Here is a 16,922-nt window from a genome sequence, read left to right as displayed (position 1 = left end):
GAAAAGCACATGGTATATGACCCATACTTTATAGCACACAATTGTTAGCACATGATTTCTAGAGCACATGATCCAAAACATCTGAAAATTATAATAATAATTTCAATTTCTCAGATTGTTGCTCACCACCAAATTTAATTAAAGATATCTATCTACATATATAAAGGTATCTATCTATATATATGTGTGCATGTATATATATGTGTGTGTATGTAAATATATACACACATAAATATATATCCTCTCCTATAGGCTGGGTACATAAACATAATTATTTAATCTTCAGCAGAATAACAATATATGAGGTAGATTTTATAATCCTTCTTTCAAAGCTGTAGACTGTGACTCAAAGAAGTTAAGCAACTAAAGTCACGTAAGTAGTAGGCCTGAGTAGAATTATAACCCAAATCTGCTCTATCATGCTGGTAGTACCTTCCTCTGAGAAGCTCAAAGCAATTCTTTAATTAGCTATTATTAAGTACAAATGTGATGATACTGCCATATGATTTGAATGAATTCCATTTTTGTAAGAGTAGCTGGGAGAAGGAATTCTCTTTTGAAAGTGCCCTGCTTCTATACTGCCACATGGGAGGCTTTAGGGTAGTGGTCTTCAAACCAAAGTAAACAGCACTACAGATTATCAGGAGGAAGGTAGTGCACACAGTTTTAATGGAATGTATTCCCACATCCTCAACATGCAAAAGTACTCCTTCCTAAAGTTAATCTGCCTGAGAATTTGCCTGATGTTTGTCATTTCTCTTTCCCACTTCCTGCTCACAATTGTCCTTCCCTCACTTAACACAGAAGAGGCAGCCTTCTCACCAGCCCTAAGTTTAGTTACGTTGCACTTTCTGGAGTGTAAAAAGCTCAATAATACAAACAAGGGGACCGTAAGAGAATGATTTTCTCCTGAAAGGTGATCCCATATAAGCAAAGCTAGAAATACTGAAGGAGGTAACATCTTATTTCACCCAAGTTTCAAACTGATGGCGATCTATGTGTCTTATCATCTCAGAATCAGATTTCAGAAATGAATTGAGAAATAAGATATTTTAATTAACTTATTAATTAATTAATTATTTAATTTTTATGAGTTAATAAATTAATACAAATTATTATCTGCATTTTAAAGTCAAGTCACACTTTCCTGACATAAAGCAAGTCACATTTAGCTGATTGGCTTGACAATGAGACCTGACTTCATAAATTCATTTATTTCCCATGAAATTGCACTGAAACTGCAGCTCCTAAGTTTTGAAAACAATTATTTAACATATGAAAACAATATACAATAGACAAGAATTACATTCTTTGCCACCACTTAAACCTATGTTGAAAAATTAGTTTTTAAGTTGAAAAGTTAACTTAAAATGTATCAGATATACATAGTTTTTCAGAACTATTTTAGGGCATACATAAGCAATTAAGCTTGAAGATCACTGCTTGAATTCTTATGATATGGATGGCTAACATCCCTTTCAGTTAACAGATAACTAAAAGCAAAGCTTTTAGGCAATGAAAAGTCTTTAAATGAGACAAAGGCATCTGTTATTCCTTTATTCATTTATTTATCTAATAGACATTTCTTGAGCATCACCTCTGTATTAAAGACCACTTCAGGGACTTCCCTGGTGGTCCAGCAGTTAACACTCCATGCTCCCAATGCAGGGGGCCTGGGTTCAATCCCTGGTCAGGGAATTAGATCCCACTTGCTGCAACTAAGAGTCCACATGCTGCAACTAAAGATCCCCGAAGATCCCACGTGTCGCAACTAAGACCCGGCAGAACCAAATAAACAAATAACTATTTTTTAAAAAGACCAATTTAAAAATCCCACATAGGAGAATAACATATGCATAGATATTAATACTGCAATGTGTTTAGTGCTACAACTGAAAATTCACACCAAGTCCTATAGGAGCGCATTAGAGAAAGCAACTGACTCAGTCTGGAATTTGACCAAGTAAATGACACAATACTAGGCTATGAAAGATGTAAGTGGTTATTTCACAAGAGCAAGAAATAGTCCAGGTGTTCCAGGAAGAAGGATCTGCATGCACAACATTTTAGGCTTAAAAGAACAAAATATATCTCAGGAATGGTGAGTGGCTAGGTGAGATGTATATGGTAAGATGACAAAGGGTATCCTTGGTAAGGTGGGCAGTGCAGGCTATTCAGGGGCTCATGTGCCATGCTTAGAAATAGGACTTTTATCCAGTAAGCCCTTGGACCAATGGAAGGTTGTTTTTACTAATAACTTTAATTTCTGAGTACAGAAATAAAACACTTATTTCAGGAAATTTGGTAAACAGAGGAAAGCAGCAAGAAGAAAAAAATAATCACCTGTAATCCTACCACTGAAAAGAAACCATGTTTAACATTTTAATGATACCCCTCCACTCCTTTACATATATATATAAAATCATATATATATTTTACAACATTAAGGAAAAATTATACATAAGGTTTGTGACCTGCTTTTTCTGACTTACAATAAATCATAAATATTTTCACATACCATTAAACATTCTTTTAAATATAATTTTAAGTTGCAGGATAGTATACAAGAGTATGGATAAACTATAAATAGTTCTCTATTTTTGACATTATATGGTTTTCTTTTTAACTTAATAATTCTGTGATGCATGTACTTTGCTATAAATCTTGGAGCAAATCTCTCTTTTTTTTTTTAAGTATAAATTCCCGCAAGTGGGATTTCCAGGGCAAAAGATATAGCAAAAATTCTAAGTCTTTTGAAAAGTAGTTCCAAATTTTCCTCCATTAAGGTATGGGAGTGCTAGATTTGAGGAACCATTATCAACACTGTTGCTTTCTGGTTTGGGATTTATTTTGTTTTGTTTTGTTCTGTATTTTGTGTTTTATAGGTAAAAATGGAATCTCACTATTGATCTTATTTTTATTAGATCCCTAGTAAAGTTGAACATGTTCCATGTTTACAAGTCCCCTGTGGTTGTCAGAGGAAGGATTATGATATCCTTTGTCTTTACTTCAGTCTCTGTCTCATCTTCTCAACTAGCTGGGTAATAAATCATGACATTCTGAACTTCAGTCTCCTGAGTTGTTGAGGGTTTTAAATGAGGTAATATATATGAAAGTATTTTGTATACAAGTAAAGCATTAGTCCATTTTTTTTAATTAGAGGCAGAGAAACCTAGGCTGACCTTTTGGCTCTCTCCTAACCAGTTGTATAACCTTGTTCTAGTTACTTAAACTCCCTAAAGCTCAGCTTCCTAATACATAAATAGAAATTGTACCTACTCAATTTGTGTGGTGTGAGGAAGGAGTCATATATAACTCATCAGGGACTTGCCTCTTGAGTAACTGGGTGAACGGTGACATCATCAAACGGGTGGAGAAGACACTGGAAGGAGCAGGTTTATGAAGCTTGAGGAGTGATGAATGTGGGTGCTTGAGGAGCTTGCAGGGAATTTAGAAATAATATATGAAGTTCAGGAAAGAAACTGGGGCTAGAGATTTGCTTTTGCGAGTCATCAGCACATTGATGTCAGTTGAACCTGAGTCACCAGAGAGCATGAAATGCCAGAAGGAAGCCTAGGTGCAGACGCAGTGGCCCATCACCATTGAAGAGGCAGGCAGGGAAGACTTAGAAGTCATGGTCAGAATATAAGATGACATGGAAAGAGTGGTTCACTAAAGCTAAGTTAAATAAGTATTTTTAAAAGAAAAGTTTTAATGTATTGGTAAGGGCAGAATCCAGATTGCAGCAGGGAAAAGTCATAAAAGATGACGAAGTAAGAACAGCTTTGATGGCAAAAGGAAGCAGAATGATAAAGCTTGGAGGATGAGGCTGGGTGGGCAAAAGTCAGAGAAGAAATTTTTTTTAACTTGAAAATATTTAAATGTGAAAAGGAGTCAGTTGAAAAAAAAGATGTTAAAACTTGTAGATAGAGACTAATTGCTGGCCCCATGTCCTGAGAAGACGAAGCAAGATGATAACAGTTTAGCCAAAGGCAGGAGGAAGCATACATCTTTCACTTAGATAAGAAAGAGAAGAAAAAAATAATCCCAAGGGTGAAGAAAGAAGTTATAAGCATTCATACATGACGCTGCATATTTTATAGCATCTATATATTTTCTCTATATCTTACAGAAGTCAAGGCCATCTGCTGGGGGTGAGCAGAACCTGGGAGAGATTGGGAGTTCCCGGAAAGTGGTAAAAATCTGGAAAAGCTTTTAGAGAAATGGTAAAGAAAATTAACTAAATACAAATGAAAATATTTCCCAAGAAAGTTTATAGGCCCATTTGAAGTTGAAACAATAACTGTATAAAACTTATAACTGACTAGAGTATATGATTTTCCCAGATAGCACCTCCTTCGTCAAAGATATCAAGTGAATGTTTTGTAGCAAAAGATTCAGTGAAAGGAAAAGGGAATTGAGGGTGCTGCTGGGAGAAGAACTGAAGTGACTGGTGTTGTCATTGGTGGAGGTTAAACCAGGAGTAGTCCAAAAGGGAGAACTAAGGAGCCTAGAAATCTTCATGAAATTGGAAGGCAGTAAAGGTGGGATGAAGAGACTGAGAGAGCTAAGGTTAGGAAATTCTGAACTAAGGAGATTCCAGAGTGCGACATTTCCAAAGTGGAGTAAGTCTAGGTGCTCACCAAGCTCAGCATGTGACCATGAAAGGAAGCTTCTGAACTATTTGTAAAATGTAAGTTCTGAGGACAGTACTGGAAGGATTTCTCATGTGGGTGCTGAAGTCTCAGACATGATGGCAGAGATTTAACAAGCACCACTATCCTGGGTAAATATCATCAAGGAGTGTCCAGAATTTGATAGCTGACAGAGTCTGGAGGATGAGGATACAGCCAGACGGAAGGTTTACTGAAAGAGTTGTAGACTGTGACATTTGGGTCCAAAACCTGACTTCAGCCCTTGCCTGTTCTGTGAGCTGAGCCAGGTTCTGTAACCTTCCTAAGCTTCCATTCCCTTATCAGCAAAATGGAAACATTAAGATTTCATCATAGGAATGTTATGAGAAATAAGACAAAACATATAAAGTGCTTATCTAGTACCTGGCAGATTGTAAGGGCTCAAGCATGTTACCTATTTTATTAGATGAAAATAGAGTGAAATGGAGATTAGAAAAACAATTGTCTGTAAGTACTGTCAAACTTCTTATTTTTCTTCATGCCTAGAAAGGCATTTGAAATTTCTAAAATCAAAGAAGTAAAATCAATCTGATCCACACACATTTCCACAATTTTTCTGGGCAGATAAAGAATTATTCTCTTACCTATGTCTAAAATAATGAAGTATAGTAAAGCCCCTGAGGTCAAGTTACTTATGTAAATAAAACCAATTTAAGATATTGTGAAATATGTAGAAATGGGACATTGGTTTCATAACTCCTATGTTTACTCAACATAAAAAAGTGATAAGGAAAGAGGAACTCAACAGGTATTCTCAATAATCAAATATTACTTCTTTAGAAGCTGAAAAATCATTGATAATATTTTTTCTGACCATGAGAAATATGAGAGAATTTTTAGTAGTGAATTAAAATAAGTAAAAATAGTAGAAAACAATACATTGGTCTATTTCTCATACATCTTTATGGTGACCGGTGTTACATGTAAATTGCATTGGATTGGAACTTGAGATCAGAGAGGGTAGCATTTAGTGAGGAACTATTATGTGCATGGTACTATGCTGAATACTTTCCATAAGTTATCTCAGTCAATCCTCACAACAAACTTGCAAGGTATATATTAATATTCCCATTTTATAGATGAAGAACAAGAGGCTCCACAAAGTTCAGTAACTTGGTCTAGATTACACAGATAGTAAATGGCAGAACCAGGATTCAAACCCAGCTCTATCTGGCTCCAAAACCTATGAGCTTTGTATTACTTCCTAATTTGTTATGTGAAACAAATTACATGACTTAGAAAAAAATAACGAGTCTTGTCTATCATATTTAATATTCCTGGGCCTCTACCTCTTAATCTATAAAATAAGTTCTATCATCATGCTAACTTTATTGCCCATTCAGATGAAAACCAGAACCACAAACAAGCAAAGCTTAAATGTTTAGAACAAACAAAAACAAAAAATATCTGACCTCCTCCCAGAAGGCTGTTACATTCTCCATCACTACTTCTGTAGTTGTTAAGTTATATTCCAGTGTCTTATATTCTTGCTTTTGTAAGAAATCCTGTTTGCAAAAGAGAGCAAAAACATATTGCAGAACCAAGATACCATTAATACATTATTACATCTATTTTACACTCTAATAGTGATGCATTCTGTACTTGGATTTTATGAATTATATTAGAAATTGTTTCTTAATAAAATAATTTTATAAGTGTTCTAAAGTTAATTTGCCAAGTACTAGAATTAATCATTTTGAAATGTAATATTTTATAAAACTGTTTTTATACATTAGATTTTTAACATACCACTGATTCATCCTTGTACTATTACATGTTAACCTTAGTGATGAATTTATAAAGCACACCTGAATTACCCACCAATTGCCTCAATTCAACATTAAGAGAGAGAAAACTACTATCTTCATCTTTATAGCACCCTCCTTATTAGAGGCATCATTAGCATCACTTCTCTGGGTTAAGTAAAGGTGTGAAGATCTGATATAACTGATTTTAGGGCATCAAACCTTGATTCTAAAAGAAGGGCTCTATTAGTGACTCAGAATCACAGTGCTCCTAGAGATGGTGGGAGCGTGAGGAAGAATTAGGTTTGTGCATCTTGAAGTCTTCTTCATAGGAGGTAGTTTTAACAGTCTGGTCCTTGCTCACTTTTTCCCTTCTCACCTCTTCAATTCACTCACTATCTCTATTTTGGTTTCCCTCTTTTTCTCCCAGTTTTGTTTTTAAGATCTGTTTCTCTGTCTGTATTCCTGTTTAGTGAATCTGTTTCCCTGATGCATTCTCTTTGGGTCTTTATGTCTGTTTCTCTCTCTCTCTCTCTTTCTCTGTCTCCCCACCACCTCCCACATGGCTGTGATGGACTAATAGAAGAAATAAGACTAGTCCAAGAGCTGCCATGGTTCTGAGCTACATTCACCAATTTGTCTAAATTGCAGATCTCAAACTCACATATTTTCAAGATGATAAAACTAAGGAAGGTGGCTAAGTAGAGACTGTGATGAACTGGAGAGGGCAGACCTTCTCTGAGGGGGGAGCTGCCACAGCTTGTGAGGGAAGAGGACCCAGTTTACTGTATACTTCAAATTTTCAAAAGAGGTTGAAGACACGATTTGTTGTATATGTGACAGCACACAATTTTTAAATGCTGCCAACTAATTCAAATGCGTTGTTTTAGGTTTTTTTGTTTTGTTTTGTTTTTTAATGTAAAGGTCAAATAAAACAGGTCAAGGGCCAAAATTAAGTCCATGGGTCACCATTTGCAAACTCTGGCCTAGGCTAAATAATGGCAGAACTACCTAAAAGTGACTCACCTTTCACCCTCATTTTTAAAATTTATGTCACAATGATTTATTTTCTGGGTTAAATATTTAAATGGATATCAAACAAGTATAATAAAACATTTTGAACTGTATATTAATTATAAAAATTAAAACCACACCCAAGGTTATGGTGCTGATTCTGTTAGCTTTGCATTAATTGAGTCTCATTACCTGAGGACTTTAGAACCTCTCTTCAAAATTACCAGCTACATCACCTTGCTGAGATTTTAAGGTAATTAATGTGTCATAAAATGCCACTGTCATCCATCATACAGTCTAGAAAAACACTTGGAAAAGTTTAAGGTGAACATTCCTAATGTTAGCTGGAAAATCTTATAACTTCCGGATGAATCTGCCACCATCATTTTGCACATTTGCCAAGTTCATTAGAACTTCTCTACTGATTGATTACTTGAATAAAAATCTCCAGAATACAGAAACAATATTTTCTTCAATTTCTCTGACTTAAGAGAATTTCACAGGCCTTCATTTTATTTCACTAGGCTTTCATTACAAGGGCTCATTAGACCACATACAGACATCGAGAGGAAATACTGTGCATCAAACAGGCCCAAGGCCAAGAATACCTCTCCAGAGAATTTGCTTATGAGAAAAGTTCTAAACTGTTCTAAATTCATTGTGTATGATGCCCCATTTTGGTACATTACCTGTATTTTGTTTATTGCTCCAAGAGAATCATACCAAGTTTGTACAGCCCAGGGGAATTGCCGAGTGACTGCCATGCGCAGAACGATGCAGAATGAGATGGTTGTGAATATTTTTCGAAGGCCGATTCCTTTAAGCAGTGCATAAGGAAGCACAGATAAAAACACTACAAAGAACCCTGAGAAGAAGAAGGCTGAGCTATTGAGGTATCTCACATAGGCTGCCTTCCGGGTCAGCTTCAGTTCTGTTCTATAAAAAAATAAATAAGATTTGGGATGCTTATTTACTTTTCAAATATCAGGCATCTTGGAATTAAAAATCTGAACATAGACTCTCAAATCTTTCTCTCTGTGTTCTGATCCTCGTTCTACCCTGCATGAGCTGTGTGACCTTGCGCAAGTTATTTAACCTCTCTGGGCCTCAGTTACCTTACCTGAAAGGGAGATGGATCATAATGAATGTACCAGTGTCTTGCATATAATACCTGTAAATTTTATTTTTAAATTACAATAATCTTAATAATTATTACTATAATTATTATATTATTTTTATATCTTTATTCACTTCTTTATTAATTTTTAAGATTAATGACACTGATAATTTTTTGTTTGTTGGTTGGTTGGTGTTTTAATAATTAAGTGTGGATATGAGAATAATGTTGAAAGACTTATAAAGGAAAAAGACAATTCTGGGATTCCCTAATGGATTGTTAACATTTTAGAAGTTCTAGCTTGGCTTTGGGGAACCTTGAAAATAACACATAAGCCATAGAGGAATGGTTCTCAAGCCTTAGCATGAGTAAAAATCACCTGAGAAACCTGTTAAAATGCAGAGTTTCAGGCCCACCACTCAGAGATACTGACTGAGTCTGCAGTAGGCCTCCAGAACCTGCATTTTAAAAAAGAACCCAAATGGGGCTTCCCTGATGGCGCAGTAGTTAAGAAGCCGCCTGCCAATGCAGGGGACACGGGTTCAAGCCCTGGTCTGGGAAGATCCCACATGTTGCGGAGCAACTAAGCCTGTGCACCACAACTACTGAGCCTGTGCTCTAGAGCCTGCAAGCCACAACTACTGAGCCCATGTGCCACAACTACTGAAGCCCATGTGCCTAGAGCCCATACTCAACAAAAGAAGCCTGCGCACTGCAAGAGAGTAGTAGCCCCTGCTCGCCACAACCAGAGAAAAGCCCGCGCTCAGCAACAAGGGTCCAACACAGCCAAAAATAAATAAATAATTTGAAAAAAAGAATACAAGTGATTCTGTTACAGGTAATTCTTGAAAAATTATAAGTGAGTAGATGCTGCATCCTCCCTGTCTCTCTCCTTTCAGTATAATTATTTGCAATCATACTTCTGATCCTTTAGTCTGAACTACAAATGTGAACAATTTTTTTTAACACACACAAAAGAGGTTTAAATGCACCAATAAGCAGAAAACAGGGAGTGCAGAGGATGGCGAGAACAGAAGACAATGCTGCCTTCAACCTCCATCCTACTCTTCCAGGACCATCAAAACTAGAGTCACCTGTGATCCTCCTATTCAGCTCTTGCAAGGGAAAGAGCAGAGGTAAAACAGACAAGTAGAGTGCTGGTGGGAAGGAGCAATAGCTGTGCCCAGCATTTAGTCCCACATGCTTGTACAACTTAGAAAAGTTCTCATTCTCAAGTTGTAGAATTCAGAGGAAATCTTTTTTTTTAAGTCTGAAAAAAATGTAATCCTGAGCACTCTGATGAAGAAAACGAAGTTCAATGTTCCCAATATACATTGTGACTCCCAGTCTAATGTGGTCTAGCCTACCTATTTTAATTATTTGGTATTGAAGGCAGATTATGATTTGGGAATCTCACTGGGGTGTGACTCTCAGCTCTCCAGGTTATAGCTATGCCATCTTAAGGAAGTTTCTCTTCCCTCTGATCCTACAGAATCCACATCTACAGCAGAGAAACATAATACCTCCCTTGTGGAGTTGCTGTCAAGATAAATGACAGCACAGCACAGGGCCTTGCACTTAGAATCTACATGTGTGTCTCTAATCTTCAACAGATAGAAGAATACTATTGGCTAGGCTTATATGTTTTTAATGCTAGAAAATACTGTTTACAAAAATGTTAATAAATTTGTCAAAATTGTTGTGTATTATAAACAGTTGAGGAAAATGAAAGAAGTGGTACTATAAGAATAACGGACTCAGAAACATCTATAAGAGAAGGAGTACTTCCCAGAACTTCTGCTGCCAGTATCCTTGTCCTCACGGTGAGACACAGCCGCCATCCAACTCTGCAGGAGACCCTACAACACTAGCAGAAACTGCAACTCAGCAAGCAATCTGCTGCCAACAATCTAATCAATTTTGTGATATTTAAAACTTTAACTGAGAGGGCAGACAACAGAAGCAAGAAGAACTACAATCCTGCAGCCTGTGGAACAAAAACCACATTCACAGAAAGATACAAAAGATGAAAAGGCAGAGAGCTATATACCAGATGAAGGAACAAGATAAAACCGCATAAAAACAACTAAATGAAGTGGAGATAGGCAACCTTCCAGAAAAAGAATTCAGAATAATGATAGTGAAGATGATCCAGGACCTCGGAAAAAGAATGGAGGCAAAGCTCGAGAAGATGCAAGAAATGTTTAAAAAACACCTAGAAAAACTAAAGACCAAACAAACAGAGATGAACAATACAATAACTGAAATGAAAACTACACTAGAAGGAATCAATAGAAGAATAACTGAGGCAGAAGAACGGATAAGTGACCTGGAAGACAGAATGGTGGAATTCACTGCTGTGGAACAGAATAAAGAAAAAAGAATGAAAAGAAATGAAGACAGCCTAAGAGACCTCTTGGAAAACATTAAACGCAACACATTCGCATTATAGGGGTCCCAGAAGGAGAAGAGAGAGAAAAAGGACCAGAGAAAATATTAGAAGAGATTATAGTCGAAAACTTCCCTAACATGGGAATGGAAATAGCCACCCAAGTCCAGAAAGCACAGACAGTCCCATACAGGATAAACCAAAGGAGAAACACAGTAATCAAACTGGCAAGAATTAAAGACAAAGAAAAATTATTGAAAGCAGCAAGGGGAAAATGACAAATAACATACAAGGGAACTCCCATAAGGTTAACAGCTGATTTCTCAGCAGAAACTCTACAAGCCAGAAGGCACTGGCATGATATACTTTAAGTGATGAAAGGGAAGAAACTACAACGAATATTACTCTACCCAGCAAGGATATCATTCAGATTCGATGGAGAAATCAAAAGCTTTACAGACAAGCAAAAGCTAAGAGAATTCAGCACCACCAAACCAGCTCTACAGCAAATGCTAAAGGAACTTCTCTAAGTGGGAAACACAAGAGACGAAAAGGACGTACAAAAACAAACTCAAGGGCTTCCCTGGTGGCGCAGTGGTTGAGAGGCCGCCTGCCGATGCAGGGGGCGTGGGTTCGTGCCCCAGTCCGGGAAGATCCCACATGCCGCGGAGTGGCTGGGCCTGTGAGCCATGGCCGCTGAGCCTGCACGTCCGGAGCCTCTGCTCCGCAATGGGAGAGGCCACAACAGCGAGAGGCCTGCGTACCGCAAAAAAAAAAAAAAAAAAAAAAAAAACACCTCAAAACAATTAAGAAAATGGTCAGAGGAACATACATATCAATAATTACCTTAAATGTGAATGGATTAAATGTTCCAACCAAAAGACACAGGCTCGCTGACAGAATACAAAAACAAGACCCATATATATGCTGTCTACAAGAGACCCACTTCAGACCTAGGGACACATACAGACTGAAAGTGAGAGGATGGAAAAAGATATACCATGCAAATGGAAATCAAAAGAAAGGTGGAGTAGCAATCATCATATCAGATAACATAGACTTTAAAATAAAGAATGTTACAGGAGACAAGGCAGGACACTACATAATGACCAAGGGATCAATCCAAGAAGAAGATATAACAATTATAAATATACATGCACCCAACATAGGAGCACCTCAATACATAAGGCAACTACTAACAGCTATGAAAGAGGAAGTCGACAGTAACACAGTAATAGTGGGGGACTTTAATACCTCACTTACACCAATGGACAGATCATCCAAAATGAAAATAAATAAGTAAACAGAAGCTTTAAAGGACACAAGAAACCAGACAGATTTAATTGATATTTATAGGACATTCCACCCCAAAACAGCAGATTACACTTCTCAAGTGCGCACAGAACAATCTCCAGGATAGATCACATCTTGGGTCACAAATCAAGCCTCAGTAAAGTTAAGAAAATTGAAATTGTATCAAGCATCTTTTCTGACCATAACACTATGAGGTTAGAAATCAATTACAGGGAAAAAACGTAAAAACCACAAACACATGCAGGCTAAACAATATGTTACTAAATAACCAAGAGGTCACTGAAGAAATCAAAGAGGAAATTAAACAATACCTAGAGACAAATGACAATGAAAACACAACCATCCAAAACCTATGGGATGCAGCAAAAGCAGTTCTAAGATGGAAGTTTATAGCTATACAAGCCTACCTCAAGAAACAAGAAAAATCTCAAAGAAACAATCTAACCTTACACCTAAAGGAACTAGAGAAAGAAGAACAAACAAAACCCAAAGTTAGCAGAAGGAAGAAATCTAAAGATCAGAGCAGAAATAAATGAAATAGAAACAAAGAAAATAATAGCAAAGATCAATAAAACTAAAAGCTGGTTCTTTGAGAAGATAAACAAAATTGATAAACCATTAGCCAGACTCATCAAGAAAAAGAGGGAGAGGACTCAAATCAAAAAAAATTAGAAATGAAAAAGGGAAGTTACAACAGACACTGCAGATATACAAAGCATCCTAAGAGACTACTACAAGCAACTCTATGCCAATAAAATGGACAACCTGGAAGAAATGGACAAATTCTTAGAAAGGTATAACCTTCCAAGACTGAACCAGGAAGAAATAGAAAATATGAACAGACCAATCACAACTAATGAAATTGAAACTGTGATTAAAAATCTTCCAACAAACAAAAGTCCAGGACCAGATGCCTTCACAGGTGAATTCTATCAAACATTTAGAGAAGAGCTAACACCCATCCTTCTGAAACCCTTCCAAAAAATTATGGAGGAAGGAACACTCCCAAACTCATTCTATGAGGCCACCATCACCCTGATACCAAAACCAGACAAAGATACTACAAAAAAAGAAAATTACAGACCAATATCACTGATGAATATAGATGCAAAAATCCTCAACAAAGTACTAGCAAACAGAATCCAACAACACATTAAAAGGATCATACACCATGATCAAGCGGGATTTTTCCTAGGGATGCAAGGATTCTTCAATATATGCAAATCAATCAATGTGGTACACCGTATTAACAAATTGAAAAATAAAAAACATATGATCATCTCAATAGATGCAGAAAAAGCTTTTGACAAAATTCAACACCCATTTATGATAAAAATTCTCCAGGAAGTGGGCATAGACAGAACCTACCTCAACATAATAAAGGCCATATATGACAGAACCACAGCAAACATCATTCTCAATGGTGAAAAACTGAAAGCATTTCCTCTAAGATCAGGAAGAAGACAAGGTTGTCCACTCTCACCACTATTATTCAACACAGTTTTGGAAGCCCTAGCCACAGCAATCAGAGAAGAAAAAGAAATAAAAGGAATACAAATTGGAAAAGAAGATGTAAAACTGTCACTCTTTGCAGATGACATGATACTATACATAGAGAATCCTAAAGATGCTACCTGAAAACTCTTAGAGCTAATCAATGAATTTGGTAAAGATGCAGGATACAAAATTAATGCACAGAAATCACTTGCATTCCTATACATTAATGATGAAAAACCTGAAAGAGAAATTAAGGAAACACTCCCATTTACCATTGCAACAAAAAGAATAAAATACCTAGGAATAAACCTACCTAGGGAGACAAAAGACCTGTAGGCAGAAAACTATAAGACACTGATGAAAGAAATTAAAGATGATACCAACAGATGGAGAGATATACCATGTTCTTGGATTGGAAGAATCAACATTGTGAAAATGACTATACTATCCAAAGCAATCTACAGATTCAATGCAATCCTTATCAAATTACCAATGGCATTTTTTATGGAATTAGAACAAAAAGTCTTAAAATTTTTATGGAGACACAAATGACCCTGAATAGCCAAAGCAGTCTTGAGGGAAAAAAACGGAGCTGGAGGAATGAGACTCCTTGACTTCAGACTATACTATAAAGCTACAGTAATCAAGACAACATGGTACTGGCACAAAAAACGAAACACAGATCAATGGAACAGGATAGAAAGCCCAGAGATAAACCCATGCACATACGGTCAACTAATCTAATGCAAAGGAGGCAAGGATGTATAATGGAGAAAAGACAGTCTCTTCAATAAGTGGTGTTGGGAAAACTGGACAGCTACATGTAAAGGAATGAAATTAGAACACACCCTAACACCATACACAAAAATAAACTCAAAATGGATTAGAGACCTAAATGTAAGACTGGACACTATAAAACTCTTAGAGGAAAACATAGGAAGAACACTCTTTGACATAAATCACAGCAAGATCTTTTTTGATCCACCTCCTAGGATAATGAAAATAAAAAAAATAATAAACAAATGGGACCTAATGAAACTTAAATGCTTTTGCACAGCAAAGGAAACCATAAACAAGACAAAAAAACAACCCTCAGAATGGGAGAAAATATTTGCAAATGAATCAACAGACAAAGGATTAATCTCCAAAATATATAAACAGCTCATGCAGCTCAATATTAAAAAAACAAACAACCCAATCCAAAAATGGGCAGAAGACCTAGATGGACATTTCTCCAAAGAAGACATACAAATGGCCAAGAAGCACATGAAAAGCTGCTCACCATCACCAATTATTACAGAAATGCAAATCAAAACCACAATGAGGTATTACCTCACACCAGTAAGAATGGGCATCATCAGAAAACCTACAAACAACAAATGCTGGAGAGGGTGTGGAGAAAAGGGAACCCTCTTGCACTGTTGGTGGGAATGTAAATTGATACAGCCACTATGGAGAACAGTATGGAGGTTCCTTAAAAAATGAAAAATAGAATTACTATATGATCCAGCAATCCCACTACTGGGCATAAACCCAGAGAAAACCATTATTCAAAAAGAGACATGCACCCCAATGTTCATTGCAGCACTATTTACAATAGCCAGGTCATGGAAGCAACCTAAATGGTCATGGAAGCAACCTAAATGCCCATCGACACACAAATGGATAAAGAAGAAGTGGTACCTATATACAATGGAATATTACTCAGCCATAAAAAGGAACGAAATCGAATCATTTGTTGAGACATGGATGGATCTAGAGACTGTCATACAGAGTGAAGTAAGTCAGAAAGAGAAAAACAAATATCGTATATGAACGCATATATGTGGAATGTAGAAAAATGGTACAGATGAACCGGTTTTCAGGGCAAAAGTTGAGGCACAGATGTAGAGAACAAACGTATGGACACCAAGGGAGGAAAGCCATGGGGGGTGGCGGTGGGGGTGTGATTAATTGGGAGATTGGGATTGACATGTATACACTGTTGTGTATAAAATGGATGACTAATAAGAACCTGCTGTATAAAAAAATAAATAAAATAAAATTTAAAAATTAAAAATGAGGGCTTCCCTAGTGGCACAGTGGTTGAGAGTCCGCCTGCTGATGCAGGGGACACGGGTTTGTGCCCCGGTCCGGGAGGATCCCACATGCTGCGGAGCGGCTGGGCCCGTGAGCCATGGCCGCTGGCGTCCGAAGCCTGTGCTCTGCAACGGAAGAGGCCACAATGGTGAGAGGCCCGCGTACGGCAAAAAAAAAAAATTAAAAAAGAAAAAGAGGGAGTGAGAGCATGTCCTTCTACTCTGCCATCTTGAATCAATCTCCCTATGACTTTAGTCTTGCTAATTAGAATACATCATTAGAATGCTTAATTGTATACCCTGATATGGACATTTACAAATAAAAATAAATAATTGCTCCTGAGTGAAATAAAAGACTTGCAGTTTCTTAAAAAAAAAAAAAAAAAGAACATATATAAGTATCACCTAGAAAGCAGTACTCACCATAATAAAATCACTAACACTATATGAGTCATAAAAATATTTTATCTTATAAAAAAAAATTGAAAGTGACTTTATTACCAGAGAGCAATAAAGAAGTAGATTTTCAGGGAGTGTTACACAGCCTTTTGCCCAGTGCAGCAGTGGCCCAGGCTGAGGTTATCCCTTTGTAGCGCATCCTGCCAATCTCTTCCAGAACATTCTATTTGCCCTTTTGAGTAGAAGCAATTCTTGCTTTCCCATATTTACGTCAGCAGTTTGCAGCCTTTTCAGGTTACAATTTCATGCCAGATTAAGGAACCGGATTATACAAGTTAAAACCAAACATTTGCTATTAGAATTGGTTAAACAGAAATACAGAATAGGAAGGACAGATTTCAACTTTTGAGGAAGAGGGGGAAAAAACCCAAAGTCAAGAAAAGTCAGCACCTAGAAGGATCTGACCAGGAGTTTACCCTGAAGCTTGAGAAAACCAAATTCTCTGATAATCTCCTCATCATTCTGGTTATGCCTGTGCCTACAGGCATTTAAGAGTGACCCAGGGGCAAGGGTGATGGAAAACTCACTTGTTAATGAGAAAAACCTTCAACCAACTAAACAAGATCTTTAAGGATGTTTCTGGAAAGAAAATATAATTTCTTTCCTGGATTTGTC

The 16,922-nt window shown here is 36.9% G+C and overlaps 1 protein-coding gene across 1 annotated transcript in view; it reads right to left on the bottom strand.

Annotated features, from left to right (window-relative positions):
* Positions 1–16,922, bottom strand: part of CFTR (CF transmembrane conductance regulator) — a gene marked incomplete at its 5' end in the record, with an annotated part of 186,642 nt that overhangs the window by 120,932 nt on the left and 48,788 nt on the right. Inside the window, 2 exons of the mRNA XM_079711019.1 lie at positions 6,107–6,199; positions 8,143–8,389. Of these exons, the coding sequence (XP_079567145.1) occupies positions 6,107–6,199; positions 8,143–8,389 (340 nt within the window). The remainder of the gene's footprint in view (positions 1–6,106; positions 6,200–8,142; positions 8,390–16,922) is intronic.

The sequence above is a fragment of the Hyperoodon ampullatus genome (assembly GCF_949752795.1).
Source record: "Hyperoodon ampullatus genome assembly, chromosome: 9".
NCBI classification, from domain to species: domain Eukaryota; kingdom Metazoa; phylum Chordata; class Mammalia; order Artiodactyla; family Ziphiidae; genus Hyperoodon; species Hyperoodon ampullatus.
This window is presented reverse-complemented; position numbering and strand designations above follow the sequence as displayed.